The sequence below is a fragment of the Delphinapterus leucas genome, chromosome 1 (assembly GCF_059928025.1).
Source record: "Delphinapterus leucas isolate spDelLeu-1000000601 "Yukka" chromosome 1, BTC_Dleu_Yukka2, whole genome shotgun sequence".
Classification (NCBI taxonomy): Eukaryota; Metazoa; Chordata; class Mammalia; order Artiodactyla; family Monodontidae; genus Delphinapterus; species Delphinapterus leucas.
In genome coordinates this window covers 190,056,042-190,077,727 of record NC_143129.1, presented here as the reverse complement: position 1 = coordinate 190,077,727, position 21,686 = coordinate 190,056,042, and the positions used below count along the sequence as shown (strand labels likewise).

General features: G+C 56.7%; 3 protein-coding genes across 7 annotated transcripts; all 3 read right to left on the bottom strand.

The window, feature by feature from the left end:
- Window positions 1-502: 502 nt before the first annotated feature.
- Window positions 503-8,723, bottom strand: CCNL2 (cyclin L2). 4 transcript variants are annotated; one of them, XM_022598566.2, is made up of 11 exons: window positions 8,407-8,721; window positions 7,937-8,011; window positions 7,559-7,668; window positions 6,658-6,778; window positions 5,617-5,681; window positions 3,039-3,138; window positions 2,745-2,849; window positions 2,521-2,662; window positions 1,966-2,077; window positions 1,788-1,880; window positions 503-1,641 (listed from the first exon to the last, which is right to left on the bottom strand). In XM_022598566.2, the coding sequence occupies exons 1-11, from the start codon at window positions 8,692-8,694 to the stop codon at window positions 1,287-1,289; spliced, it is 1,566 nt and encodes a 521-aa protein (XP_022454274.1). In that variant the 5' UTR covers window positions 8,695-8,721; the 3' UTR covers window positions 503-1,286. The 4 variants fall into 4 exon arrangements, with proteins under 4 accessions (XP_022454274.1, XP_022454276.2, XP_089758250.1 ...); XM_022598568.2 differs by lacking the exon at window positions 8,407-8,721 and having other exon boundaries at window positions 7,559-7,757; window positions 7,937-8,005; XM_089902124.1 differs by lacking the exons at window positions 7,559-7,668; window positions 7,937-8,011; window positions 8,407-8,721 and having other exon boundaries at window positions 3,039-5,017; window positions 5,617-6,772.
- A 2,929-nt stretch (window positions 8,724-11,652) lies between these two features.
- Window positions 11,653-14,296, bottom strand: MRPL20 (mitochondrial ribosomal protein L20). 2 transcript variants are annotated; one of them, XM_022598625.2, is made up of 4 exons: window positions 14,132-14,296; window positions 13,936-14,046; window positions 13,200-13,277; window positions 11,653-12,084 (listed from the first exon to the last, which is right to left on the bottom strand). In XM_022598625.2, the coding sequence occupies exons 1-4, from the start codon at window positions 14,216-14,218 to the stop codon at window positions 11,911-11,913; spliced, it is 450 nt and encodes a 149-aa protein (XP_022454333.1). In that variant the 5' UTR covers window positions 14,219-14,296; the 3' UTR covers window positions 11,653-11,910. The 2 variants fall into 2 exon arrangements, 1 of the variants encoding a protein (XP_022454333.1); XR_002648059.2 differs by having other exon boundaries at window positions 11,972-12,084; window positions 12,789-13,277.
- Window positions 14,297-16,439: 2,143 nt separating this feature from the next.
- Window positions 16,440-19,628, bottom strand: ANKRD65 (ankyrin repeat domain 65). Its single transcript, XM_022598657.3, has 3 exons — window positions 19,327-19,628; window positions 18,608-19,142; window positions 16,440-18,230 (listed from the first exon to the last, which is right to left on the bottom strand). The coding sequence occupies exons 1-3, from the start codon at window positions 19,569-19,571 to the stop codon at window positions 17,598-17,600; spliced, it is 1,413 nt and encodes a 470-aa protein (XP_022454365.2). The 5' UTR covers window positions 19,572-19,628; the 3' UTR covers window positions 16,440-17,597.
- Between the last annotated feature and the right edge of the window lie 2,058 nt (window positions 19,629-21,686).

The following is a 21,686-nucleotide window of genomic DNA, read 5'->3' as shown; positions in this document are numbered from 1 at the left end:
TTTGATCATAAGAGTGAGCCACCTGCACCCTGGGCGCTGACCCTGCCGCTTTCACACCTTCTTGGCTGTACTGACTTCAAGCACCTTTCTCCAGGCCCACTGGCTCCAGGAAGGCCACGCCTCCCACCCGCACAGCAGTGCTGGTCTGGGGAGAGCCAACACGGGGCACAGGACAGGCCCAAGAGCCCTCGATCTGCACAGAGCACACGCAGCACCCAGAGACAGGCCCGACGCCCACCCTGCTCACCTTCACCACCAACCTGTCTACTCGCCCGCCACCCACTCTGACGGAGGACCCCACCGGGGTGATGCTCCTCTGGGGTCCTTGTTCCTGGCTGCCACCAGCCTGACAAAACCTGACAAAAGCACATTACAAACCAATGTCCCTCAGGCACTAGGGACTCCAGACCATTATGTCCTTTTCAAACCCTCCCTCTACCCCACCAGCAGCAGACAGCTCAGACTCCTCACAAACCCTCACAGAAGAGCAGGTGCACAAAACTCAATACAAAACCCAACGCTTTAATGAGATGAGAGACGGCAGCACAGACGTACCACTAGAACAGGTACTGCCAGCTGTGCACGGGAGCAAGCAAGCCCGTTGACAAACCACAAACCCTTTAACGTTCCAAATATCCTGAGTAGAGAGAATTGTGTTTATTTAACCACATAAAATGCATATATAGGAAACTTCTCTATTTAGGAGCTGGTGGCCTGCACTCAGCATTGCACAGATAAAAATATACGACTTTCAACACAGATCTAAATACCTTCACATTTAAAAAATCAGAATTCTCTACACAAGTTTTAAGCTGACGGAATTCAAGTTCTGAGTTTTTGTATATAGCTTTAACTTGTATTAAACATGTTTATTTACAACGTGGACAGAGTGAGGGGCTGTTAAGGCCATTTTCTCATAGTGAAACATTGCAAAATACGTACATAAGTACAACCTAATATAGGCAAAGGTTCGAAAAGTCATTTTCTTGGTTTAACGTAATTGAGTATCGGTATGGAAGTGAAGAGACAGCCTGTCGTAGCACCAAGCTACGCCACTGGGACGTGCGCACCCCGCCTTTGCAACCAGCAGGGCTGCTGCTGAGGCGGGCGGGGTGAGCTGGGCCCGGGCCACACTAAAGGGCGGCTTGCTGGCCTCTCCATTCCATCTCCAAATTCATCACACAGTCCCGAGTCAACAACCATTTCCAGAAAGAGTCACGCCCCAGGGCCAGTGGCCGAGGTGAGCATGCCGAGGGCCGAAGGGCAGACCTTCAGGGAGCCTGCCCTCACCTCCGGTGCCTGCTGTGCCCGGGGTGGTCCCGCTCGTAGCGATGGCCCGCTCGCTCGTAAGAGCGAGAACGCTCCCGTCGCTGGTCTCTACAGTAATGACTTTTCTTCTTGTATTTTCCAGAATTATCCGCCCGTTCCCGTGAGCGGCTCCGAGAGCGGGAGGAGCTCCGGCTCCGAGACTTGTGTGGCTTCTGGGCAGAGTACTTGCAGTCCTTGGACCTCCGGTAGCTCCTTACCTTGGAGCCTTTGTAGGGAGCGCCCCGATGGGCCTGTCTGGGTGGGGAGTCACTCCGGCTCCGTGAGCGGCTCTGTGACTTGGACCCGCCAGAGGTAGAGCCGCTGTCGCTTTTCCTGTGAAGGAGACCACTGGGTGGGTGACCGCCCACCCCGCCCACCTCTGGGTCAGGAGCAACTGTCCTGAGGAGAGGCCACACCACCTCCCAGGGAAGACACCCACCCTGCCAGGTGCAGCCCCAAGTGCCCTGAGCGGCACACACCTTCTCTTAGGAGAAGCGGATGGCGACGGGGACCTGGAGTAACTCTGCTCGTGACTCCGACTCCGACTTCGAGCCCCTCGCCCCCTCGGCAAGCTGAGAACAGGGCGGAGAGCAGAGTTTCAGACCCCACGTCTTTGCAGCCAACCCCAGCGGCCCGTCGGGGCACGCGGACACTCACCCGTTCACCGGGCTGTCGGCCTTGGCTCTCTTCACGCCCTCCACTTTCCTCCGGGCATTCTTCACAGAGAGTGGGGAAGGCTTGTCTCCTTGGCCTTCCTTGGGGGATTCCGCTAGAATCAAGTATGAGAAGTTACAACCCGACAGCTGTTCTGCTGAGAAACGGGTCAGCCAAGCAAGGTGGGGCCTCTCCCGCAGGACTGCCGCTGCCGACCGTGACTCCCTGCTCCCCGCCGGGCTTTGAACCACCAGACGCAGGAAGGTCACCCGTCCCGCTCCTCCAGGACTGGGGAAAGGCGTCACACCTAACTCTAGAATATGACAACATGATCTACTGCTCCAGATTTATGAGATTTTCATTAAAGACAAACTATTTGGCTAGACTGGGTAAACAGCCATTTCAGGAGCCTGTGCATACCCCTTCCTAATGAAAACAGAAAAACAGACTTCCTAGGAGCCCCCCAGAGTGCTCAGACTAGCTGCAGACGTGATTCTAAGAGAAATCTGGAGGAGAGGGCCACCCCTGAGAGGAGCACACGCGCACCCTGACGCTCACCCGGCTTGGGGGCAGGTGAGAACCGCGACGCGCTGTCCAGCACCTGGGTGCCGCCGGGCAACAGGCCCTTGGCTTGTGCCTTTGCCTCGTCGAGGGCGTACCTGCGCTTCTCCACTTCACCTTCCAGGTGGGTCAGGTCAACCTAGAAAAGCCAGAGTGCAGGATTCAGACCAGATGCTTCCAGTCAAACACAGAGGAACACGTGACGTGAAAAGACACAAAACCTTTTTCCGAGTATATAGCTGCAGAATTTTTAAGCAGATTTCTTGAATTTCTTCTTCAGTTGCTCCAAACAAAAGAAACCAATGGGGACGATTGGGCAAAGGGATCTGTAAACACAAAAAAGTAATCACCGTTATACTTTTTTTCATTGCTGACAAGATTCTCAGGGCAATAAAAACAAGCCTGCCAGTCACCAGCAAGTAGGCTTTTTACTGGCTCCAATGAGCATAATTTGAAGCACAGTATGTAGAAGTTCACTGGGGTCGGTGAATCCCCCGGGGTGGCCCAGCACTGACCTCCAGCGTCCGGGCAGCAAGATAGATGCAGGCACAGGCGATGCTCTCAGGCTGGAACCTCACAAAAACGTCTGTGCGAAGGCTGTCATTCATGTAGTTCCTGAAAAGCAGATGCAGGAAGAATTGCAACGCCCGTGGCAATGCCCACACCACCTGTCTGCACTGTCTACGTCAAGTCACTGCTCCACTAAGTAAGTCTACTGCCAGGACTTAGAGCTAGACAGTCCTGTGAATCTCACAAGTTCATGGAGAAACGTTCTAGCTGCTTCTTCTGAATACACGACAGGAAGACAGGGAAATAACTGAAAAAATTTTTTAAAGCTGGCTGAATGTCAGACAATACGTGTTGCTATGAAAGAGAACCGACTTTAACTTTACTTTTCCCTCTCAACCTTTGGCCTGTTCTCATGCAAAACACAGTGCCTCAGAAAGATGTCTACTGTGGCAGTTCAACGTATCTGATTAAGGAAACCTAAATGCTCAAAATCCATAGTGCAGAGAAACATGCAAACTCAAATGAATGGGCTCAGCACAAAGCCTGCGAGGGCCTTTCTGAGACAAGTCGTCCTCTTGCACTCCTTTTCCGGGGAGAGGTGCTCACGGCGTGGCTTCTTCCACACGGGGAGTCCACTTGAAAAGGGGGGAAAACGCCCTTGGGTGTATGGGAACATCATGCAGAGGGCTCAGTGCCCCAAGGGAAATCCTCTTCTCAGGCTTATCAAAGAACCGTTTCCAAACTGTCCCATTTCAACAAGGAGTCTTAAAATGAACATTCATAAAATCACATAAAAGCAACAAAATACTACAAGTTTCATCACAATCAGGACATTTAAAAAACTTTATCACATTTTAGAAGATATAAAAATACAAAACATTTGCATTTAAAAAAAAATTAAAGAGTTTTGACATTGGCTACATTTTCAACATTTTCATTTAGATATATTTCTCTAAGATTTAATAGACCAAAAGTCAGATCTCACCTTAACTTTATCAACATTGCAAAAACAAAAGACTAATTTCACAAGAAAACAGTTGCACAGGTCACGTATTTAGTGCTCGTAACATCCCCCCATGGTACCAGGCTCCATCCAGAGGGGAGCCAAGTCGTGCTGGGGTCTGACTGATGCACCCCCCACCCTGGTTATCTCTGCCCAAAATCCTGGAGAAGGTGACCTACAAACCCACGGAGAAATTCCTCAGTGATAAATTGTCCATCTGCCCACTAGCAGCACCTGGCTCTGAAGGTCTCACTCCAGGCACCCAGAGGGGACCAAGGAAAAGCCTGTGTGATGGAGCCAAGGCCACATGTCCCGAGAGTTGCAAGTAAACGGTTCAAACATATGATAAACATAACCGTCAGTAACTTTTTTGGTTCTAGTAAGAAAAACTTTAGTACTCAGATAGTGATAATATTATTAAACCGTTTACTCTTAGGTCCTAAAAAAATACAAATAAAGTCCTCAAAACATATATTTAAACGTAACTGCTATTTTTGAAATAAGTCACAATATAAGAAGTGTCCATGGAATGATTTAAAGATGCACACCTTTTACTAGACTGTGTCAACACTTAGTGCTGAAAAAGCAACTCTAGGACTTTCAGAAATAAAAACACCATCCCACACTTGTCTGAACTCCCACCAGCCAGTTTTCACAGCTTCCCATTTTTTTTAAAGAGAAAGGTACTGCATCTTTATTGCACAGGTAGAGCAGTTTCAAATGGACAAAATTCATGTCAAGACAGTTATCAACTCTAATCAATACAATTACCAAGCACGACAGAGGATTAACAAGAAGCACAATCGTCAGAGAACCACAGCAGCAGTGGGCCAGCACTAGACTATCGTGCGCATACCACCATCTAGAGCCAGCCTTCGGCGGAGAGCCTGCACTGGATTGGCTGAGGACGGCCGCTGTCCCTGCACCGAAGCGCTTGGACAGGAGAGGAGAAGTCTTAGTCACTTACCCTCAGAGGCTACCCTTTGATTGAAAGAGTACAGAAAAGAAAAGTCAAAATAGGTTCTCCATTAGACACAGCACAGCACCAGACAATTCAGGCAGCAAAAATATGACCCTTACACACTTCACTCTGTGGGAAAGCACCCAGCTCTGAACTGTTACTTCAGGCTTCACTTCTAGCAAATGCATTGTTAAAATCAGTCCCCAGACTGTAGGAAGGCTTTACACCCCCTCTTCCTCCCATAGGATTCCCTTGACCAAGGCAGTCAGAAGCAAGTTCACGCTACCGTGAACCTCTAAGTCCACATTACCGTGACCCTCTAAGTCCACACTGGCAGCTGAGGGAAAGACCCCGACGTGCCAAGTCCATAGCCCCCAAAGGGCAGCCCAGTGACTGCTCTCCTCAAGGGGCAGGGCGGGTATGGGCCACCTTACCGTTCCACCAGTGCCTGATATCTGGGGAGTCTGGCTGGAATTTACATGGCAGGAACACTGGGCACTCAGACAACTCCAGCCCACAACCAAGTCATGGGACCGACTACCCACTGCCCAAGTGCCTCAAATCAACAAACTCCTGCACTGCCCTGGCTGGTCTCATAAAACAAGGAAGGCCAACTCACCATGAGGTCTGGACCAGGTGTCGGTTACGCTCACACTCTAACACCTGAAGGTACATAACGATTATCTGGAAGATATGGGTCAGGCAATTATTATCAAGCACCTTGAGAACCCAGAATTCAGATCTTGAGGGCATCCATGCAGCAAATAAGGGCCTCGTCCTAGATCCCAGGGGTGGCTCCCGGTCGCATGCCCCGTGCACAGCTCAGCTGGAAGGGAGCTCTTGTGCACAGCTCAGCTGGAGGGGAGCTCTTGCCGACGCGCCCGCTCCCTGCTTCTGCAGCCAGGTGCCACGAACGCGCGTGAGAACCTAGCTGCACCCAAGTCTGTCTTGGCCGGAACAGGGCTGATGCTCATTCTCGTCTTCGACACACTTTCCACCAGTGAGATTAGCCTGCCCTGAACATTTCTGTACCCCAGTCACCAACGTATACAAAACGTGGTGTGAAAATACTTTCAGCAAATGAAGAAAAAGCTCTTAAACGTGTGGTGAGTAATCTACCGAGATTCTGAACTAATAACAGAAAATCAAACAAGAGAAGATATGAGGAAACCCCAAGTAAAAAAAGGATGGAAACAGAGATGAAAATAGCACTCTTCACGTTTGAGTGTAACATAGAAGATATACATGGTATCGTATGCTCAACTGATACACAGTGCAAAATAGCTTTCGTTCATCTCCAAATAAAGAGTTCAGAATTCTTCCAATTCCCCCATAAAAGAAAATAAGGTTATTACTAAAGCAGCTTTAGAAAAACAGCTGTTGAGAAAGAAAAAGTAAACTGACAGATTTCATTTTTACAAGTTCATCACCATTTTTGAAAGCTCAAACTTAAAAGATGCAATTTCCAAAACTTTTAGAAACATACTATTAAAATAAACATGATACAAGAAGGCTAATAAGAAAACAGTTATTTTCCAATTATAGATAAAAACTGGAAAACCAAATCAGGGACACATTTAATCCTTTTCAGTTTCCAATCTAGGTGAGAATGAAGCAATGACTCTGGTGGACTCACGTGGCAGCTGGGCCTCATACCCACCTTGTGAGGGTGCTTCACATGGACGCAGAAACCCAACTCTTTGAGAACTCGCCTTTCTGCCTTTATAATTTGATTCTTTAAGTTAACGTAATCTTGATCCAACAGTAGAGGCACAGGTTTTCTACAAATACAAAACACACGATCTGCATAAGGCTCAAATAAAACAAAGCCTATCAAATCCCACGGTTACCCCCAAACAGTGACAATCTAAACAGATACAGAGTCAGGAAGTTTGCTTCCTGTAACTAACAAAACCACACAGTTTTCCTCAAACCCCAGCGCTGACCTACTCACCCCGCCTCAATGACCCTCTCCCTGTTTTCTTTACGGATGATAAACGCCGCCTGAACAGAGTGGAGGGTCTCAAGATCTCATGGCCCAGGGACTACATGCCGTCCATCCGCCTCAAGATACAAGCAGATGTATTGAGGATGAAGGGAAAACCAAAACACCAACAGAAGCATGGCATTTAAACAGCCAAGGCTGCATCTTACAAAGGCCTTCCATTAGCTGGAGCATTGGAAAGGCTGGGCCAAGGATGCTTCTAAATATCCTGCAATGCACAGGACAGTCCCCACAGCAAAGAATCATCCAGCCCAAAATGTAAACAGTGCTGAGGTTGAGAACCCAGTTCTAGAGCATTCAGGCTGACGTGGGCAAACCACGAAACCAAGGCCACGGCCAAACTACAGCCACAGCGCCCTGTCCTCCTGACTGTGGTTCCTTCACTGATTAAACAGCATCTGTTGGTACACCCCCCATCCCCGCCACAGGCACCACGCCTCCTCCTGGGCACAGGTTTAAAACCTCACCCCCTAAACCTTGTTTCAGAAACGTTAATGTAACGGAATAACCGTGAAAACAGAGACGGATATGTACGACAGGTCTGATAAAAACTCACTTTTTTTCTCTCAGGTGTCGAAGGCGATGAAACACGTTGATGACGTCCCGTATCCGTCTTGGAGCCTCTTCTATCTTGGAGGCCAAGTGAACACAGGCCATTGACACGTGCTGAAACGTAAGCGATGCAACACAGAGATGTTTGTTCCAAGGACGACAGTCTCCAACAGCTGAAGAACGGCGGTTAAGAGCCGTGCACCCTGAGAAAAAGGCCACTTGGAAAAAAACCCTCTGCAGTACAGGGGGCTTCCCAACCCCCCAAGTACAGCGCTGCAATTGGAAGACAAGTACTCGTTCCTCTGAGCAACGGGCAACGCAACAAACCCAGGTTTCCTGTCAACAAGTTTCTGGGGGAAAGAAAGACGGGAGGAAGCCTCACCTCCATGGAATGCTTCACAAAGGACTTGGTGTAGAAGAACCGCTGGAACAACACCTGCCCGGTAGCCATGGCAACCTGCACAAGAGAAAGGTTCCATCCTTTTCAAAACCCAATTCAAAGGTCTCAAAGCTAAATTATTAGGTTTCACGAGACTCCTAACAAAGAATCAAAAACTAAAATGCTTCCGCGTCCACAAAGACTCTTCGCGTCCCGCTGCCTCGCCTCTCTCATCACCTCCGGTGGGCGGCAACGGGGACTCCCTGGGCCTGGGTCGGCCGGTGGGCCCGGGGCCAGGTGGGAATAAGGAGCGGGGTCGGGGTCCGAAGAGGGGATCGGCGCTGCGCCCGGGTGCCGGGCGGGGACACGGAGTGGGCTCCGGATAAGGCCCCCCCGCCAACAAAGGGGCCGGCAGCCTTCCCGGCGCCAGCGCGGCGGTTACCTCGGCCCGAGGCTCGCGGCCGCTCCCTCACCTGCGGCAGGCGGAGCAGGATGCCGGCCGCCTGGATGAGCTCGCAGCCCACCACGCGGAGGTCGGTCTCCGTGTCAGTGTCCAGGCCACTCGACATGGACGGCGTGAAGCGGAGCTTGTCGTCCGGCAGGAGGCAGTTCTCCAGAGTGATGAGCACCCCGGAGTACAGCCGGTCCCCGATTAGCACCCCCTGCGACCCGGGAGCTGTGCCCCCGGAGGCCGCCGTGCCGGCCGCTGCCGCGGGGGCCGCCGGTCCCGGAGCCCCGGCCCCGGCCGTCGCCGTCGCCATTTTGCGCCGCCGACTCCCTCTTGGGCTCCTTCCCGACAGGGCGGCTCCCCGAGACGCACTACGGCCGCGACCGCCCCGCCCCGCCCTGCCGCGTGCCATTGGTTCGACCGGCGGGCCACCCGGCGCTCCCTTGCTGCGATTGGCTTGGCCGCCTGTCCGTCAGCGGCGCGGCGGACGCCGGAACCCGGCACGGGCGGGAGCGGGCTCGTTACCCAGGAGGCCCTGCGGCGCCGGGCTAGACCGCGGTCTTGGCCACGACCCGGAAGCACTAGTCGCAGGTGCCAGCCCCGGGCATGCTTTATGTGCTAACCGGCCTGGTCCGGCCGTGCAGTACGTGCAAAGACCCGGGAGCTCTCTAGGTTCCCACCGCAGCCCCAGGCTCCTTAGGAGTCCGGCGGGTGCTGAGGGGAGCTTGGGGGGCCCGGGGGCGACCCCGCGTGGGCAGGGCCAGGCGGGACGCCCCCTGCCCCGAGGACCCGCGCGGCGGGACCGGGGGGCGGCTCTCCTTCCGCCTGGATTGCGTCCTTCGGGTATGTGGTTCAGGGCTTGAATGGAGCTGTCGGAGTTTTCCGAGGCCCCCGACCTGAAAGGATGGGCGCACGCGCTAGTAAGTTGTCCCCCAGCCCACACACAGCAGCAACGAGATGCTGTTTCCCTGAGTTAATTTGTGGCCGCCGGCGCGGTCAATTACTCTCTAGCCTTTACTGAGTCCAGGTCTTGGGGTACAGGTATTAACGCCAGATTCCCAAAGTTCTCGCCTTCAGAGCTGAGTCCAGAAAGGAGAGAGAGGGTAGCTGTAAACATTTAATTCGATGTTTCTACAAAGCCACAGCAGCTACAAAGTTGCAAGAGGCATGAGTTCCCCCAGGTTTGGGAGGAAAGGAGTCAGGTTGGGATGCCCCGGGGGCCATGGGAAGGGGCTTGTACTTTATCCTGCCAACAGCGGGGAGCCATCCAGGGGTTTGACCCTCCATTTCCTCATCTGTTGTATCAGGCGCTCTCGGGATTAGTGACCGCCAGCTTCTGGTGGTTTTTACGTCAGCTGACAGCAGTGTTGCTCTCGCCTCAGCTGCGACAGCAGCTGAGTTATCTAGTTATCCGTTGCTGAACAGTTATCCCAAACTTTCACCAGGACCAGTGAAAGAACCTGTGTGAGGATGATGGGAAAGCAAGACTGGGTGAGGGGGAGCTTGGGGTGGGGGGCAGGTTGGAGAGGAGATTGCAGCGTAGGAGCCTCGGTGGGGGCAGGTTCAAACACTTGGGAGCTGCCAGTGATTGCACCCAACTCAAACCTGCCCAAACCCAGTGGCTGCCATTGACTTCACTCCTGCTGAGACTTGATCCTGCAGCTCAGACCTGTGCGAACTAAGCGCCAGTGTCCCGTCTTCACCTCTGTGGGCAACTTGGCTACAGTGCCCCACCTCCCCTACCCCAGCCGGCAGCTCAGGGAGCTTTCCTCTCTGCGGGCCACAGCAGCACACTCCAGGAAACAACTTGTTTCTTGTGGGCCCTGTCTGGGCTGCCTGTCCATCCCCTAACAGTGATTGGCCAGAGGAAAGGGAAAAACTGATGGCTCTAGACAGTCAGGGCCAGACTCTGGAGCTGGGGACACGGCCACAGCACAAAGGGAAACCTGGTTCTGTGGCCAGGGCAGGGGTGCCAGGAACAGCCCACAGTTGTCTGCCACGTCCCCACCTGCCTTTATCAAGATGAACGAAGAGAAGGCAGCTCCTTCACAGCAGTGCATCTTGCACAGAACTTGGTCCGCCACGCCAGAGAGCTCTTTGTATCCTCCACCCTGTTGTTTTCAATATGAACCATTTTCTGACAAGGCGCGTAGTCAGGCACTGCACTCAGCATGGCAGAACAGGACTCAGGCACCTGCCTCCAAATGCTTGGTCCAGTGGCCATGTTTGGACACAGCAACAAGGGCTTCTTAAGAAGCCAGAGCAGTAATTGCAGCTGGAAGAGATGTTCACCCGCATGAGGATGGAGGAAAGTGGGCAGAGTGAAAAGATTTGACCGGCTCTGTACTGAGCTGGAGATGGGTGTTGTCTGAGGGCGGTGACTTCCAGGGCAGGGCTGGCAAAGGGTGGGGGACGGCATCGCCACAGGGCCCAGCATGGGGGTTCGGAGTGCGGTCAGGCGGGCATTGCCAGGTAAACGCAGGGGTCATCAGCCAGCAGACAGCGACTGCTCTGGTGGGCCTGAAGAGCTCTCCTAGAGCAGAGCGTGTGCAGGAGGGGAAGGAGGGCAGTCCTGGAGGGCAGGGAGCGCATGGTCCTCCGGGGCAAGGGTTGTGTCCCTTGGACTTGGGGACCAGGAGACGGCTTTGGTGAGAGCTGTCAGGGCGTGGCAGAGCTGCTCACAGACCCAGTGACAGGAGGCCAGAGCTGGAAGGGGCTCAGAATGCAGACGAGGCTCCTGGAGAAGGCCAAGGGGAGGCCCTGTTCCTGAGCAGGAGGGGCACACAAGTTCCATTCCAGCCCAAGAGGAGGGTGGACACCTCTGCGTGGGAGCGGTCAGAGGGGGAGGACAGGGCTGTAAAGGAAGCAGGGCTGGTAGACCTGCTGTGAGGCGGCCCCTGTCAGAGATTTCTGGGCTTGACTCCAGAACTAATGAAGTCAGATATTTGGGGGAGGGGCCGAGACCCTTACATTAAGGCTCCCCAGGTGATTTGATGGTCACCCTGCCTGCGGGGGCTAAGGCGAGCCCAGGACCCGGACAGCCACCCTGCCTGCTGGTCTGGGGAGTGAGGGAAACCAGCTAGTGCTCAGTGGCTGAAGAGCTGCGCCAGGGAGTCCCTGCTGGAAACCCAAGGAGGGGAAGGGGGAGGTCAAGCACCAGCAGGGCCTGCTGCCACCCCCCAGCCTGCAGGAGGATCTAGGGTTCCTAGGGGAAGCCTTGCCCTAATTACCACCCAGCACACGGGCACTCAGGCAGGGCCGACCCAAGGTGTTTGTGCCAAAGAACACAAATATTTTATTTACACAATCCATGTGAGATTTCTGAACCTGTGCCAAAAGAGGCAGATAGGGCCTTTTCTCTCAGGCCTGTTACTGAAATGTAAATTAACACAAATGCAAGTCAAACTTACTCATTGTTGACAAATAACTCTTAGTTCCTATTTTAGTATAATCATCACATGGGGGAAGAAAAAAACTTTTCCTAAGATGCTCAGCCTCAAAGGGCAGTCAGTGGGTGTCAGCATCCCCCTCAGAGGTGCTGTGCCACCCTGGAAAAAATGCCTTCGGGCTCCTTCCCATCCCCCAAGGCAGCAGCAAATCCTTCCTGTCGCCTCCTTTTGGCCAAAGCAGCCAAAGATTTAAAAGTCTTTGGTTCGTAGATGGCTAGATCTGCAAGTACTTTCCTGTTGAGCTCCACCTGGCACTGGGAAGAAAATTAGAGCCTGTATCAGCATCAGAAATGCATTTCAGTGAAACACAGGAAGACTTGGAACACGGCTAAGCACCCTGTGATTTGAATCACCTTAGCACACACCACTTGAGCCCCAGTGGGGGAGAGGGAGTGGTGAGTCCTGTTCAAGCAGGACGCGGGAGGAGAAGGGGGGCGGGGGGCAGCGGGGGAAACCAAGGGCTGTCAGCCAGACTTCTGGCCTGGGGTACCCTTTAAGGCAGATGGGAAGAGGAAACCACAATTTCCATTTCACAAACGATGAAAAATAAGACACAGAAAAGGTGTGTGAGGCACAAGCAGAGGAATTAAGATCAAAACCGGGCGCTCATTACATGAGAGAGCCAAAGTCATCTATCGAGTGAAGCAACAGAAAATGGATGGACAGTGCCAGTGAGTCTGGGGTGCAGAAAGAAGGGGGGGATGGTCTCCTGACATTAAAGGCAGCTGTGCAGGAGAAGTCAGTCCTGTTCTACCACCTGGGACCCCTGTGCTGTGGGCAGAGTCCCTCTCCTTTTGAGCCTAGTTCCCCATCAGTAAAACAGAGGTGTCGCACCTACACTTACCCCGAGGATCTTTGTGAAGTGCCAGACACAGGGCCTGGCACAAGGACCCATTCCCCCTAGCTTTTTAAGAAAAAACGTAAATGCACACAAAAGCAGAGGGAATACCATACTCACCAGATGCAAGTGACCAAGGTTCTGTGGCACATGCTTGCTTTATTCCCTCCAAGATGTTTCCCTCCTTTTTGACTATGATTCAACTTGATCTGCCACCTCACCAGAATTCATTCAGTGTAAAAACTTTGAAATTAAACTTTAAAGTTAAAGCCAAGTTTTTCTACCTTTTTCTCTTGACGGGGAAACACCAGGGCTTATGTCTTGGTGCCACATACCCTATTACCAATTCTGCTACCAGCGGGGCAGCGGCAGAGCCAGTGTGGTGCGTCCCCGAACCCACCAGAACCCCACTCCAAGAACAAAAGCAATGTTGGGCTGCTAACATTCCACTGCCCGCGCTGCTGGACCACGGCAACTGGACGGGTTATGAAGACGTTTAACGTCTCGGGAGGACCACATCCTTGACCATACCTTAATCAAGTTGAGGATGAATGCTGGGTACTTCAGGCCGTGTTCCTGGGAAGCAGCTGTAACTCGACTGATCCAGAGCTGAAATGAGAAACACTGAGATGCTTAAGAACCAGCTGTATGTTACATCCACACCTCTCAACGAAGATTGTCACTGGACTAAAAGGTTTTTTTTGTAAGAGCAAATACAAAAGTCAGTGTCCTATTCAGGCTGAAGTATAAAGAACAGTTAGCAAAAGCTGGTGCTCTTTATCCAAATGCCGGCTATAAAGCATTAACTCCACACACATCTTTAGGCGCCGAGGGAGGATACAAAGATGAGCAAAAGATTCTGGGGCAGACACAGCTCCGGGCGTAGCAAGGGTCCAGGTGGAAGCTTCAGGGAGGTGAAGGCCTGGAGGGGAGGAGGCAGGGGCCTCGAGAAGGGCCAGGATGACGGGGCAGCGGCGTCCGCTCCAGGCGCTGCGAGAGATCTGAGCGCTGCAGGGGAAGCCGGGCTGGGGAAGTTCTGCGTGCATCTGTCCAACAGGTTCCGTGTGAGGCTGCCGCGCCGGACCCGCTGCCACCCTCGCGCCCCCGACACCCGCACACCGCATCGGGCCCAGCCGGTGCCAACGGGGCTGCGCGCGAACCGCGTGCACAGGAGCGGCTCGCCGGGCGCGGTGCACCTGCGGCCGCGAGGCCCCGCGGGTTCGGGAGGGCTGGGGCAGCGGGGCGAGGCCGAGCGGGCCGCGCTTACCGTCCGCAGGTTCCTCTTCTTCAGCCTGCGGGCTCGGGTGCACTGCACGAACGCTCGCGTCACAGCCCTGACGGCCAGCCGGTAGCACCGATTCTTCCTCCCCCGGAAGTGCTGGTCAAGAAACGGGAGAGGAGGCGGTCGGCGGGACCCGCGCGCGCCGGGCCAGGCGGGGGCGCGGGGCGCACGGCACACTCACCCGCGCGTGCTTCAGCACCTCCTGGACCCGCCAGTAGCGGTCGGTGATGCGATTCCGCAGCCAGAGCTGCGCCGTGAGGAAGACCATGGCGCCCGCAGCCCGCGCCTCTGCTCACCAAGGTGAGCGTTGCACCTCCGCCGCCACCCCTCCCCAGCGATTCCGGGTCAGCTCTTCCCTCACCCAGGGGAACTTCCGGGTCTCTGCGCGTGCGCTCTGGGTCCGCGCCGCTATCCCTCTCCTGTGCGCATGCTCGAGCTCAGGGGGCGGTGCCGGGGCTGGGCAGGGCCTAGGCGGTGGTGGAAAGGATCCCGCCCCCCCCGCCCCCCCGCCCCCCCGCCCCCCTCCGCCCTCCCCCCCTCCGCCTCCCCGCCCCCCTCCGCCCTCCCCCCCTCCGCCCCGCCCCCCCCCCCCCCCCCCCCCCCCCCCGCCCAGGCAGCTGGAGGGCGGACAGCCGAGGGTGGCGTCCGGTGGAGTGGAGAAGCGCTGCCTCCCACCGAGGGGCCTGGTCCTCTTACGCCGCGGAGCTGTGCACTTTATTTTTTAAATGAAGTTATTTATTTATTTAGGCTGCACTGGGTCTTTGTTGCGGTGCGTGGGCTTCTCGTTGAGGTGGTTTTTCTTGTTGTGGAGCACGGACTCTAGGCGCGCGGGCTTCAGTAGTTGTGGCTCACGGGCTTCAGTAGCTGTGGCTCGCGGGCTCTAGACCGCAGGCTCAGTAGTTGTGGCGCACGTGCTTAGTTGCTCCACAGCATGTGGGATCTTCCCGGACCAGGGCTCGACCCCGTGTCCCCTGCATTGGCAGGCGTATTCTTAACCACTGTGCCACCAAGGAAGCCCTCCGTAAATGTTTATAAGCACATTATTGGGGTATTCTTCTGGTCCGTTTGAAGGGAAGTTGGAGATAGCTAAATACTTCACTGTGTATTTCCTAAGAACAAGGACATTCTCTTACAAATCCCAGCGCAAGGATCAAAATCAGGAAATTCAACATTAATGCAATACTGCTGTCAGGTCCACAGTCTGCATTCCAGTTCTGTCACATATTCTTACCGCTTTTTTCCCTGTCCAGGATAATGCACTGCGTGGAGTTCTTATGTCTAACTTTCAGGGTTAATCTGGAACAGTCCCTCAGCCCTTCTTTGTCTTTCTTGACCTTGGCATTCTTAAAGAGTACAGGCTACTTACTTTGTAGAGTGCCTCTCAATTTGAGTTTGATGTTTCCTCGTGATTAGAATCAGGTTACACATTTGTAGCAGAATACTTCAGAAATTATATTGTGTCCTTCTCGGTGCATGGCACCAGGAGGCCATGATGGCAGCTTGTCCCAACACGGGTGATGTCAGCTTTGACCATTTGGTTACAGTATTGTTTGCCAGGTTTCTCCACCGCATTTACGTTTGAACTAATACATAGTTTGTAGTGAAATACTTTGGGAGTCATCACAGGCTCCCCTGTCAGCAGATGTTGAGGTAGAAGCACGTGCGACGGGCCAGGTCGCTGAGGCATCTGCGAACAACACCGTACACCACATTTGGTCTACACTCTGTGAAAGGGAGCCACTGGGGGATTGCGCAGGACAGTGGATAGGATTATGGCTACTATTCTGAGAACAGCCCCTTGGGAGTCAAGGGATCAGGCGAGAAGAACCGTTAGGCTGGGGGCTGGCCTGGTTACGGCGGCATTCCAGGCAAGGCTGACGGTGGCCTGGACATGGTGGATGCAGCGGGGGAGGTGAGAGGCAGTCGGGCTGTGGGTGTGCTCTGAGGTCGAGCCCGCAGGCTGTGCTGGAGGCTGGCTGGAGGTCCATCCTGCAGCTTTAAAAACCACCCCGGGACTTCCCTGGTGGTCCAGTGGTTCAGACTCCACGCTTCCACTGCAGAGGACTCGGGTTTGATCCCTGGTTGGGGAACTAAGATCCCGCAGGTCCCACAGGCCACTCGGCGCGCCCCCAAAAAACCAAAAACAAAACAAAGAAAACCCACCCTTACTCTGAGGACTCCAGAGATGTCACTCCAGGCCTCATCTTTGCCCCATTCTCGTCTCCTGTGCATCTGCTCTCCCACCCACCCCTCCACCTCGGGCCCAGGCCCCGCCAGGAGTCATTGTTATGTCTCCCTTTCCCTGCCCCTCCCCACATCCAACCATCAGCAGGTCCAGAGGGCTGTGCCCACAGAACTGTCCCAATTCTGCCTGTTTCTCCTGCCCCCACTGCTATGCCGTCACCGTCTCACTGGTCTCCCGGGTTTCCTCCTCCCAGTTACAGTTCATCCTGCACTTGCAGGCCCCGTGAGCCAGAAAGACCATGTCACGTGAGCTCACGCTCCCCAAAGGCTTCCGTTGTCTCGGGGGTAAAATCCAAGTGCTCCCAGGGTCCCCGGACAGAGTCACTAATTTAGCAAGACGGCTCTCACTTTCAAAAGATGAAATCTGTCCTCTAAAGTTGTTCTTCCAGAAAAATCTAAGGACATTGATTTTCTATGAGGATGCAGGTGTGGACAATCAGAGACAACTGTCACTCTGTATCTGTCGCACTGCAGGGTTTTTAATTTACAGAGATGGCTGAGTGATGACAGGGAGAGGCTAAAGCTACTGAAAGCAGGTTTTTTTTTTTTTTTTTTTTGGCTGCGTTGGGTCCTCGTTGCCGCGCACAGGGGCTCTCTCTAGTTGTGGCGAGTGGGGCCTGCTCTTCGTTGTGGTGCACGGGCCTCTCATTGCGGTGGCTTCTCTTGTTGCGGAGCACGGGCTCTAGGCGTGTGGGTTCAGTAGTTGTGGCGCATGGGCTTCAGTAGTTGTGGCTTGCAGGCTCTAGAGCGCAGCCTCAGTAGTTGTGGCGCACGAGCTTAGTTGCTCCACGTCATGTGGGATCTTCCCACACCAGGGCTCAAAGCTGTGTCCCCTGCATTGGCAGGTGGATTCCTAACCACTGCACCACGAGGGAAGCTCCTGAAAGCAGATTTTTATGCCTTACATGTCCTGAGGGGAGGGCACACCACGCCCCACAGGGACACAGGCAGAAACAGCAGTGTCGATCGGGTGGTAAGAGCAGGGGCCCGGGGGAGGCTCAGGCCTTTATTGGGGTTCCCGCAGGAAAGGCAGGGCAGCGCAGGGAAACAGCTTCTGATTGGTTTGTTTGATAATCCAGTGGGCCTTGGTGCACAGAGGCAGGCCTGGCCCTGGGTGACTTCGGGCAGGGGGATGTCAGCTGGGCATGTGAGAGAAGGCAGCCGTTCAGGGCATGGGTCGGGACAACAGGGGAGAGGAGGACAACTGGCCCTGTCATTAGTGAGTGGGTGCCAAGAGACAAATACCGAATCTAAGGAAACACAGTAAGAGTGCCGGTGTGCCCAGGGGGAGCACCGAGGCTGACACCCCGGTGGGGGACGCACAAACAGGAGCCCATCGGGTTTTGGTCAGTTCTGTGGCCACGACTCAGCCTCTCCGCCAAAGAGCGTGCACAGGGCTGAAGCTACAGGGCTGACGTGGCCCTGGGAGTCTGGAATAGTTCCAGGTCAGCCACACGCTTCTTGCTCGGGCTCCAGCCACTGCTTCCTTCTTCTCCAGGAACCTCTGGGGTGTTCTCCCGTGCACCCTGGCAGGCGGCCTCAGACCAGCAGAGAGGAGCCTGCACGCCCTGAAGGCCGTGGGAGCTTGCAGCCTCTGGTCCTGCTCTGGCCCTGCAGCCCTGGGGCCCATGGGGCACCTCCTGCTCTCCACAGACGGCAGGCCCCAGATCCTGGGCCACCTCCCCCCACTGTGTCCTCTGGGTGGGGCTGGACCCCCGGCTCAGCAAAAGCTCTGCGGTGGAGCCATGGCCGCGCTCCACGGCAAGATGCAGGGGGGTCACGTGGAGCCAGCCAGCAGCGTCGACCTTCGCGCCCCTGGCCAGGAGGTGGCCGGCGACCTCCATGTGGCCTCCCCGGGCAGCGTGGTGCAGGGGGGTGAGGCCCAACGTGTCCCGAGCGTCCACGTCTGCTCCCCAGGCGGCCAGCAATTGGACGGCGAGCAGATGTCCACCGGCAGCAGCCCTGTGGAGTGCAGAGCGGCCGTGCCTGTCCTTGAGGCTTGAGTCGGCCCCGTGCTCAAGTAGCACCTCCATGTCCTAGAAGAGAAGGGGGCAGGGGCAGGGCTGGCCTGGGCGGGCCACACAGTGCTCAGCTGCCCTCAGCGCCCCCTTTCTCCACACTGCTTCCTTATCTGGTGCCGCCTATGGCACCTGCTGGGTCTCTACTTGGAGACCCCACTTGCCCCCTAATGGTCCTGAGCCGCCTGTGGCCCCTCTGCACCGCCCGGGGCCTGGCTGGACTCAGGCCCATGGCCAGTGCCCAATAAATATTTGGTGCTGCCAGCCCAGTGCCCTCCCTGGGCTTCCAAGAGCTGGTTACCAAGGGGAGTGACGTCAGGGCGGCACTCAGGGCCCTGGTGCCTGGCCCCTCCCCACCACCCGCACGATCACGCGGGGCCCAGGCCGAGACGTACCTGCTGGCGGCCCAGGTCGGCAGCGACACCCAGCGCTGTGGCCCCCGTGCCGTCCCGGGCGTCCACCCACGCCCCGTGCGTCAGGAGGAGGCGCAGCGCTGCCGACTGCCCGGCCACGGCCGCCACGAGCAGGGCGCCGTCCAGGCCCGCGCCACCGCCCGCCGCCAGCAGCTCGAGCACCGGCAGCCGGCCGCCCGCGGCCGCCCAGTGCGTCGCCATCCAGCCGTGTGCGTCCACCGCCGCAGGGCCCGGGCCCGGTGCGTCCAGCAGGCGCCTGGCCAGCAACGTGCGGCCCAGCGCGGCGGCCCAGTGCAGTGGCGTGAGGCCGGCCCCACAGCGCACGTTCGCTGACGCCCCGCGCTGTAGGAGCAGCTCGGCCGCCCGCGAGGGCCCGTGCCAGGCGGCCTCGTGCAGCGGCGTGCGCCCCGCGCGGTCTGCAGCTATGGCCCGGGCCCCGCGCTGCAGCAGGAGACGCACCAGCAGCACGTGGCCGCGCAGCACGGCCAGATGCAGCGGGGTCCTGCCCGCGCGGTCCCTGCGGGGCGGGGAGGGCGGCACGGGCGAGGGCGGGGCACGGGGAAGAGACCTGCTACCTTTGCCCAGGAGGGAACCCTCTCCACCCCGCAAGGGACCAATGCCTCCATCTCCCACTGAAGGGACACCAGCCACCATCCCTACCCCCACCCCCGTGGAGTACCCGGTCCTACCCCTGGGCTCACCTCTCCTCCACACTGGCCCCTTGCCGCAGTAGCTGAGTCACCAGGCCCACATGACCCTTCCACACGGCCTGCAGCAGGCGCCCCCAGGCCTGTGGGGCGCTGGGCCCCTCTGTCCCAGCTCCTGGGGCCTCCTCGGAGCCCAGCTCCAACCACCGCAGTTCCTGCTCTGCCCCTGCCTCTGTCAGGTCCTGCTCCCGGGGCTCAGAGACCCTAGAGTCCATCTGGAAAGAACAGGAATCCAGCATGGATGCTGGAGGCCCAGGCCAGACCCAGCCCACTGTCCCCAGGCCGACATGAACCCCTTATCTCCCTAGGGGAACTTGGCTACCACTTAGCCTTCTGACGGCCTTGGCTCTCAGCTACCCCCAAAGCGAGCCCACCCAGGGGCTCTGTCCTCCGTCTGGGGGTCCTCTACATGCCGTCCCGGCCCAGCCACAGCCTGGTGGCCCTTTCATGAAACTCCCCCTGAAGGCACAGCGGTGGGGTATCTGCTCCCAGAAGGTGGAAGGCTGGAGCTGCAGTTGTGCGCTGGCGGTGGGGCCTCCTGGGGGCCGGGCTAAGGGCCAGTTCTCCACCTGTTTACCCAGCAACTTAAGGGGGAGGCCCTGCCTGCGGGCCACAGCCCCTGTCCCAGCAGCCGCCAGCCCCTGCCAACTGCCAGAGCCTCTGGCTTGTCCTCCCTCCCGGGAGACAAAGACCAGGCAGGCAGGAACTTGCCCGTGGACCACAGCTCCTCGAGGAGCAGAGCCTTTGATGCGCCACGACTCGTCCCCAGGAGACACCCACACACCTTCCCCCGGGTCCCCCGCTCAAGCCCTGCCCGCCAGCCCCACTCCTGTCCCTGCTGGCTAAGACCAGGCTGGGGTGGTGGGCAGGGTGAGGTGGGACCCTTCCCCCCACCCAGATGCCGCATGAGGACAGAAGATTCTCCAGGGACACCAGGCAGGCAACCTGGACCAAGGGGTGGGATAGGAAGCCCCCTGAGAGGAGACTGAGGCAGGTCTCCAGGGGCTGTGAAGGGGCAGAGCCCCAGGCAGTTGAAGGAGGGAGCCAGGCAGAGGGAGGACTGATCGGAGATGGGCTACATCTGGACGGTGGATGTGGTGCTGCAGGAAGCCCTCAGTAAGGCCTCCAGGTTGGTCACCGTGGCTCTGGGGCCCTGGGGCAGGGTGGGCCGGGGTGGGTGGCAGGCCCTGAAGGTGCCTTCCCATCCCCCAATCCCTGGGTGAGGCCACCCGTCCAGAGCCCAGACAGGAGAAGGACGTGGGGCGGCCTCTGCAGCCTTGTCCCTCCAGCGCCTCTCATGACGGCTCACCAAGAGGCAGCACGGCTTTGGGGTGGTGGCTCCCACCCCAGCCCCTCCCCAGCTTCCGGAGACGGACAAGGTGTCCTCAGGGCCCTGCCCTCCAGAGAGGCAGCCCTTCCAGGTGCCGGATCCAAAGGGCGGGTCTCCAGGCAAGGAGCTGAGAGGCCCCGTCCCACTCCCCAGCCACACGGGTCCCACCCCATACGCCACGGTCACTCCTCCTCTAGAATGAGAGCTTCGTGAGAGCACGTCGCACAGGCTGGCAGATTCGTCCCGTAAGGAGCAAGGTGTTCTGGGTGGATGCAGACAGTCTACTGGTTAAGCAGCCGGCAAAGGCCAGGAAAGCAAGGGTGTCAGCCCTCTGCACTCTGTCCCCACAGGATGACCCAGGAAGACGCTGAAAGGAGCAGGGCCAGATGACAGGGGCACGAGGACACGGGGTGGGAGGGGCACCCCGTTGCTGAGGAGCAGCCTCTGTGCTGCAGCCGCACCCTGGGGGCCCCGTGCACCATCCTGTACCTCAGAGGCACGGAAGCTAGAAACTGCCTCCTGGTGGCCTCCCCACAGGCAGAAGGCAGCGAGAGTGGGCCGTGGGGCCTGTCCCCCCGCTTCTGCCATGGCCTGGGCACTGCAGCTTGCTCAGTGACCTGCAAAGAGCTGTCCCGCTACAGGCAGAGGACTCTGTTGGCCTCCCTCCGCTTTGAATCCACAGGCATCCATCGTGCCTGGCGCACAGCGGGAGCTCAACGGAGTGCTTGTCGAGTGAGTGAATGAATGAGCGGAGGACCTGGGGGAGAGGGTGGGGCTTAGAAAGGAGATGAGCCCACTACACTTGCTGTCTGAACTCTCTTCTTTACCCCAACTTCACTATCAGAATAGATAAACAGCTACCGTGAAATCTTCACATGCGTGTGCCAGTGCATGCACACGTGCTGGGCAGCAGGGCTTGGCGTGCATTGCAGGGGGCCTCAGCAGCCGTCCCGGCCGGCGTGTCTCCAACCGCGTCCCTTGAACAAGCTGTGCATGTCGCTGTCATCGTCCCGCATCCCTACAT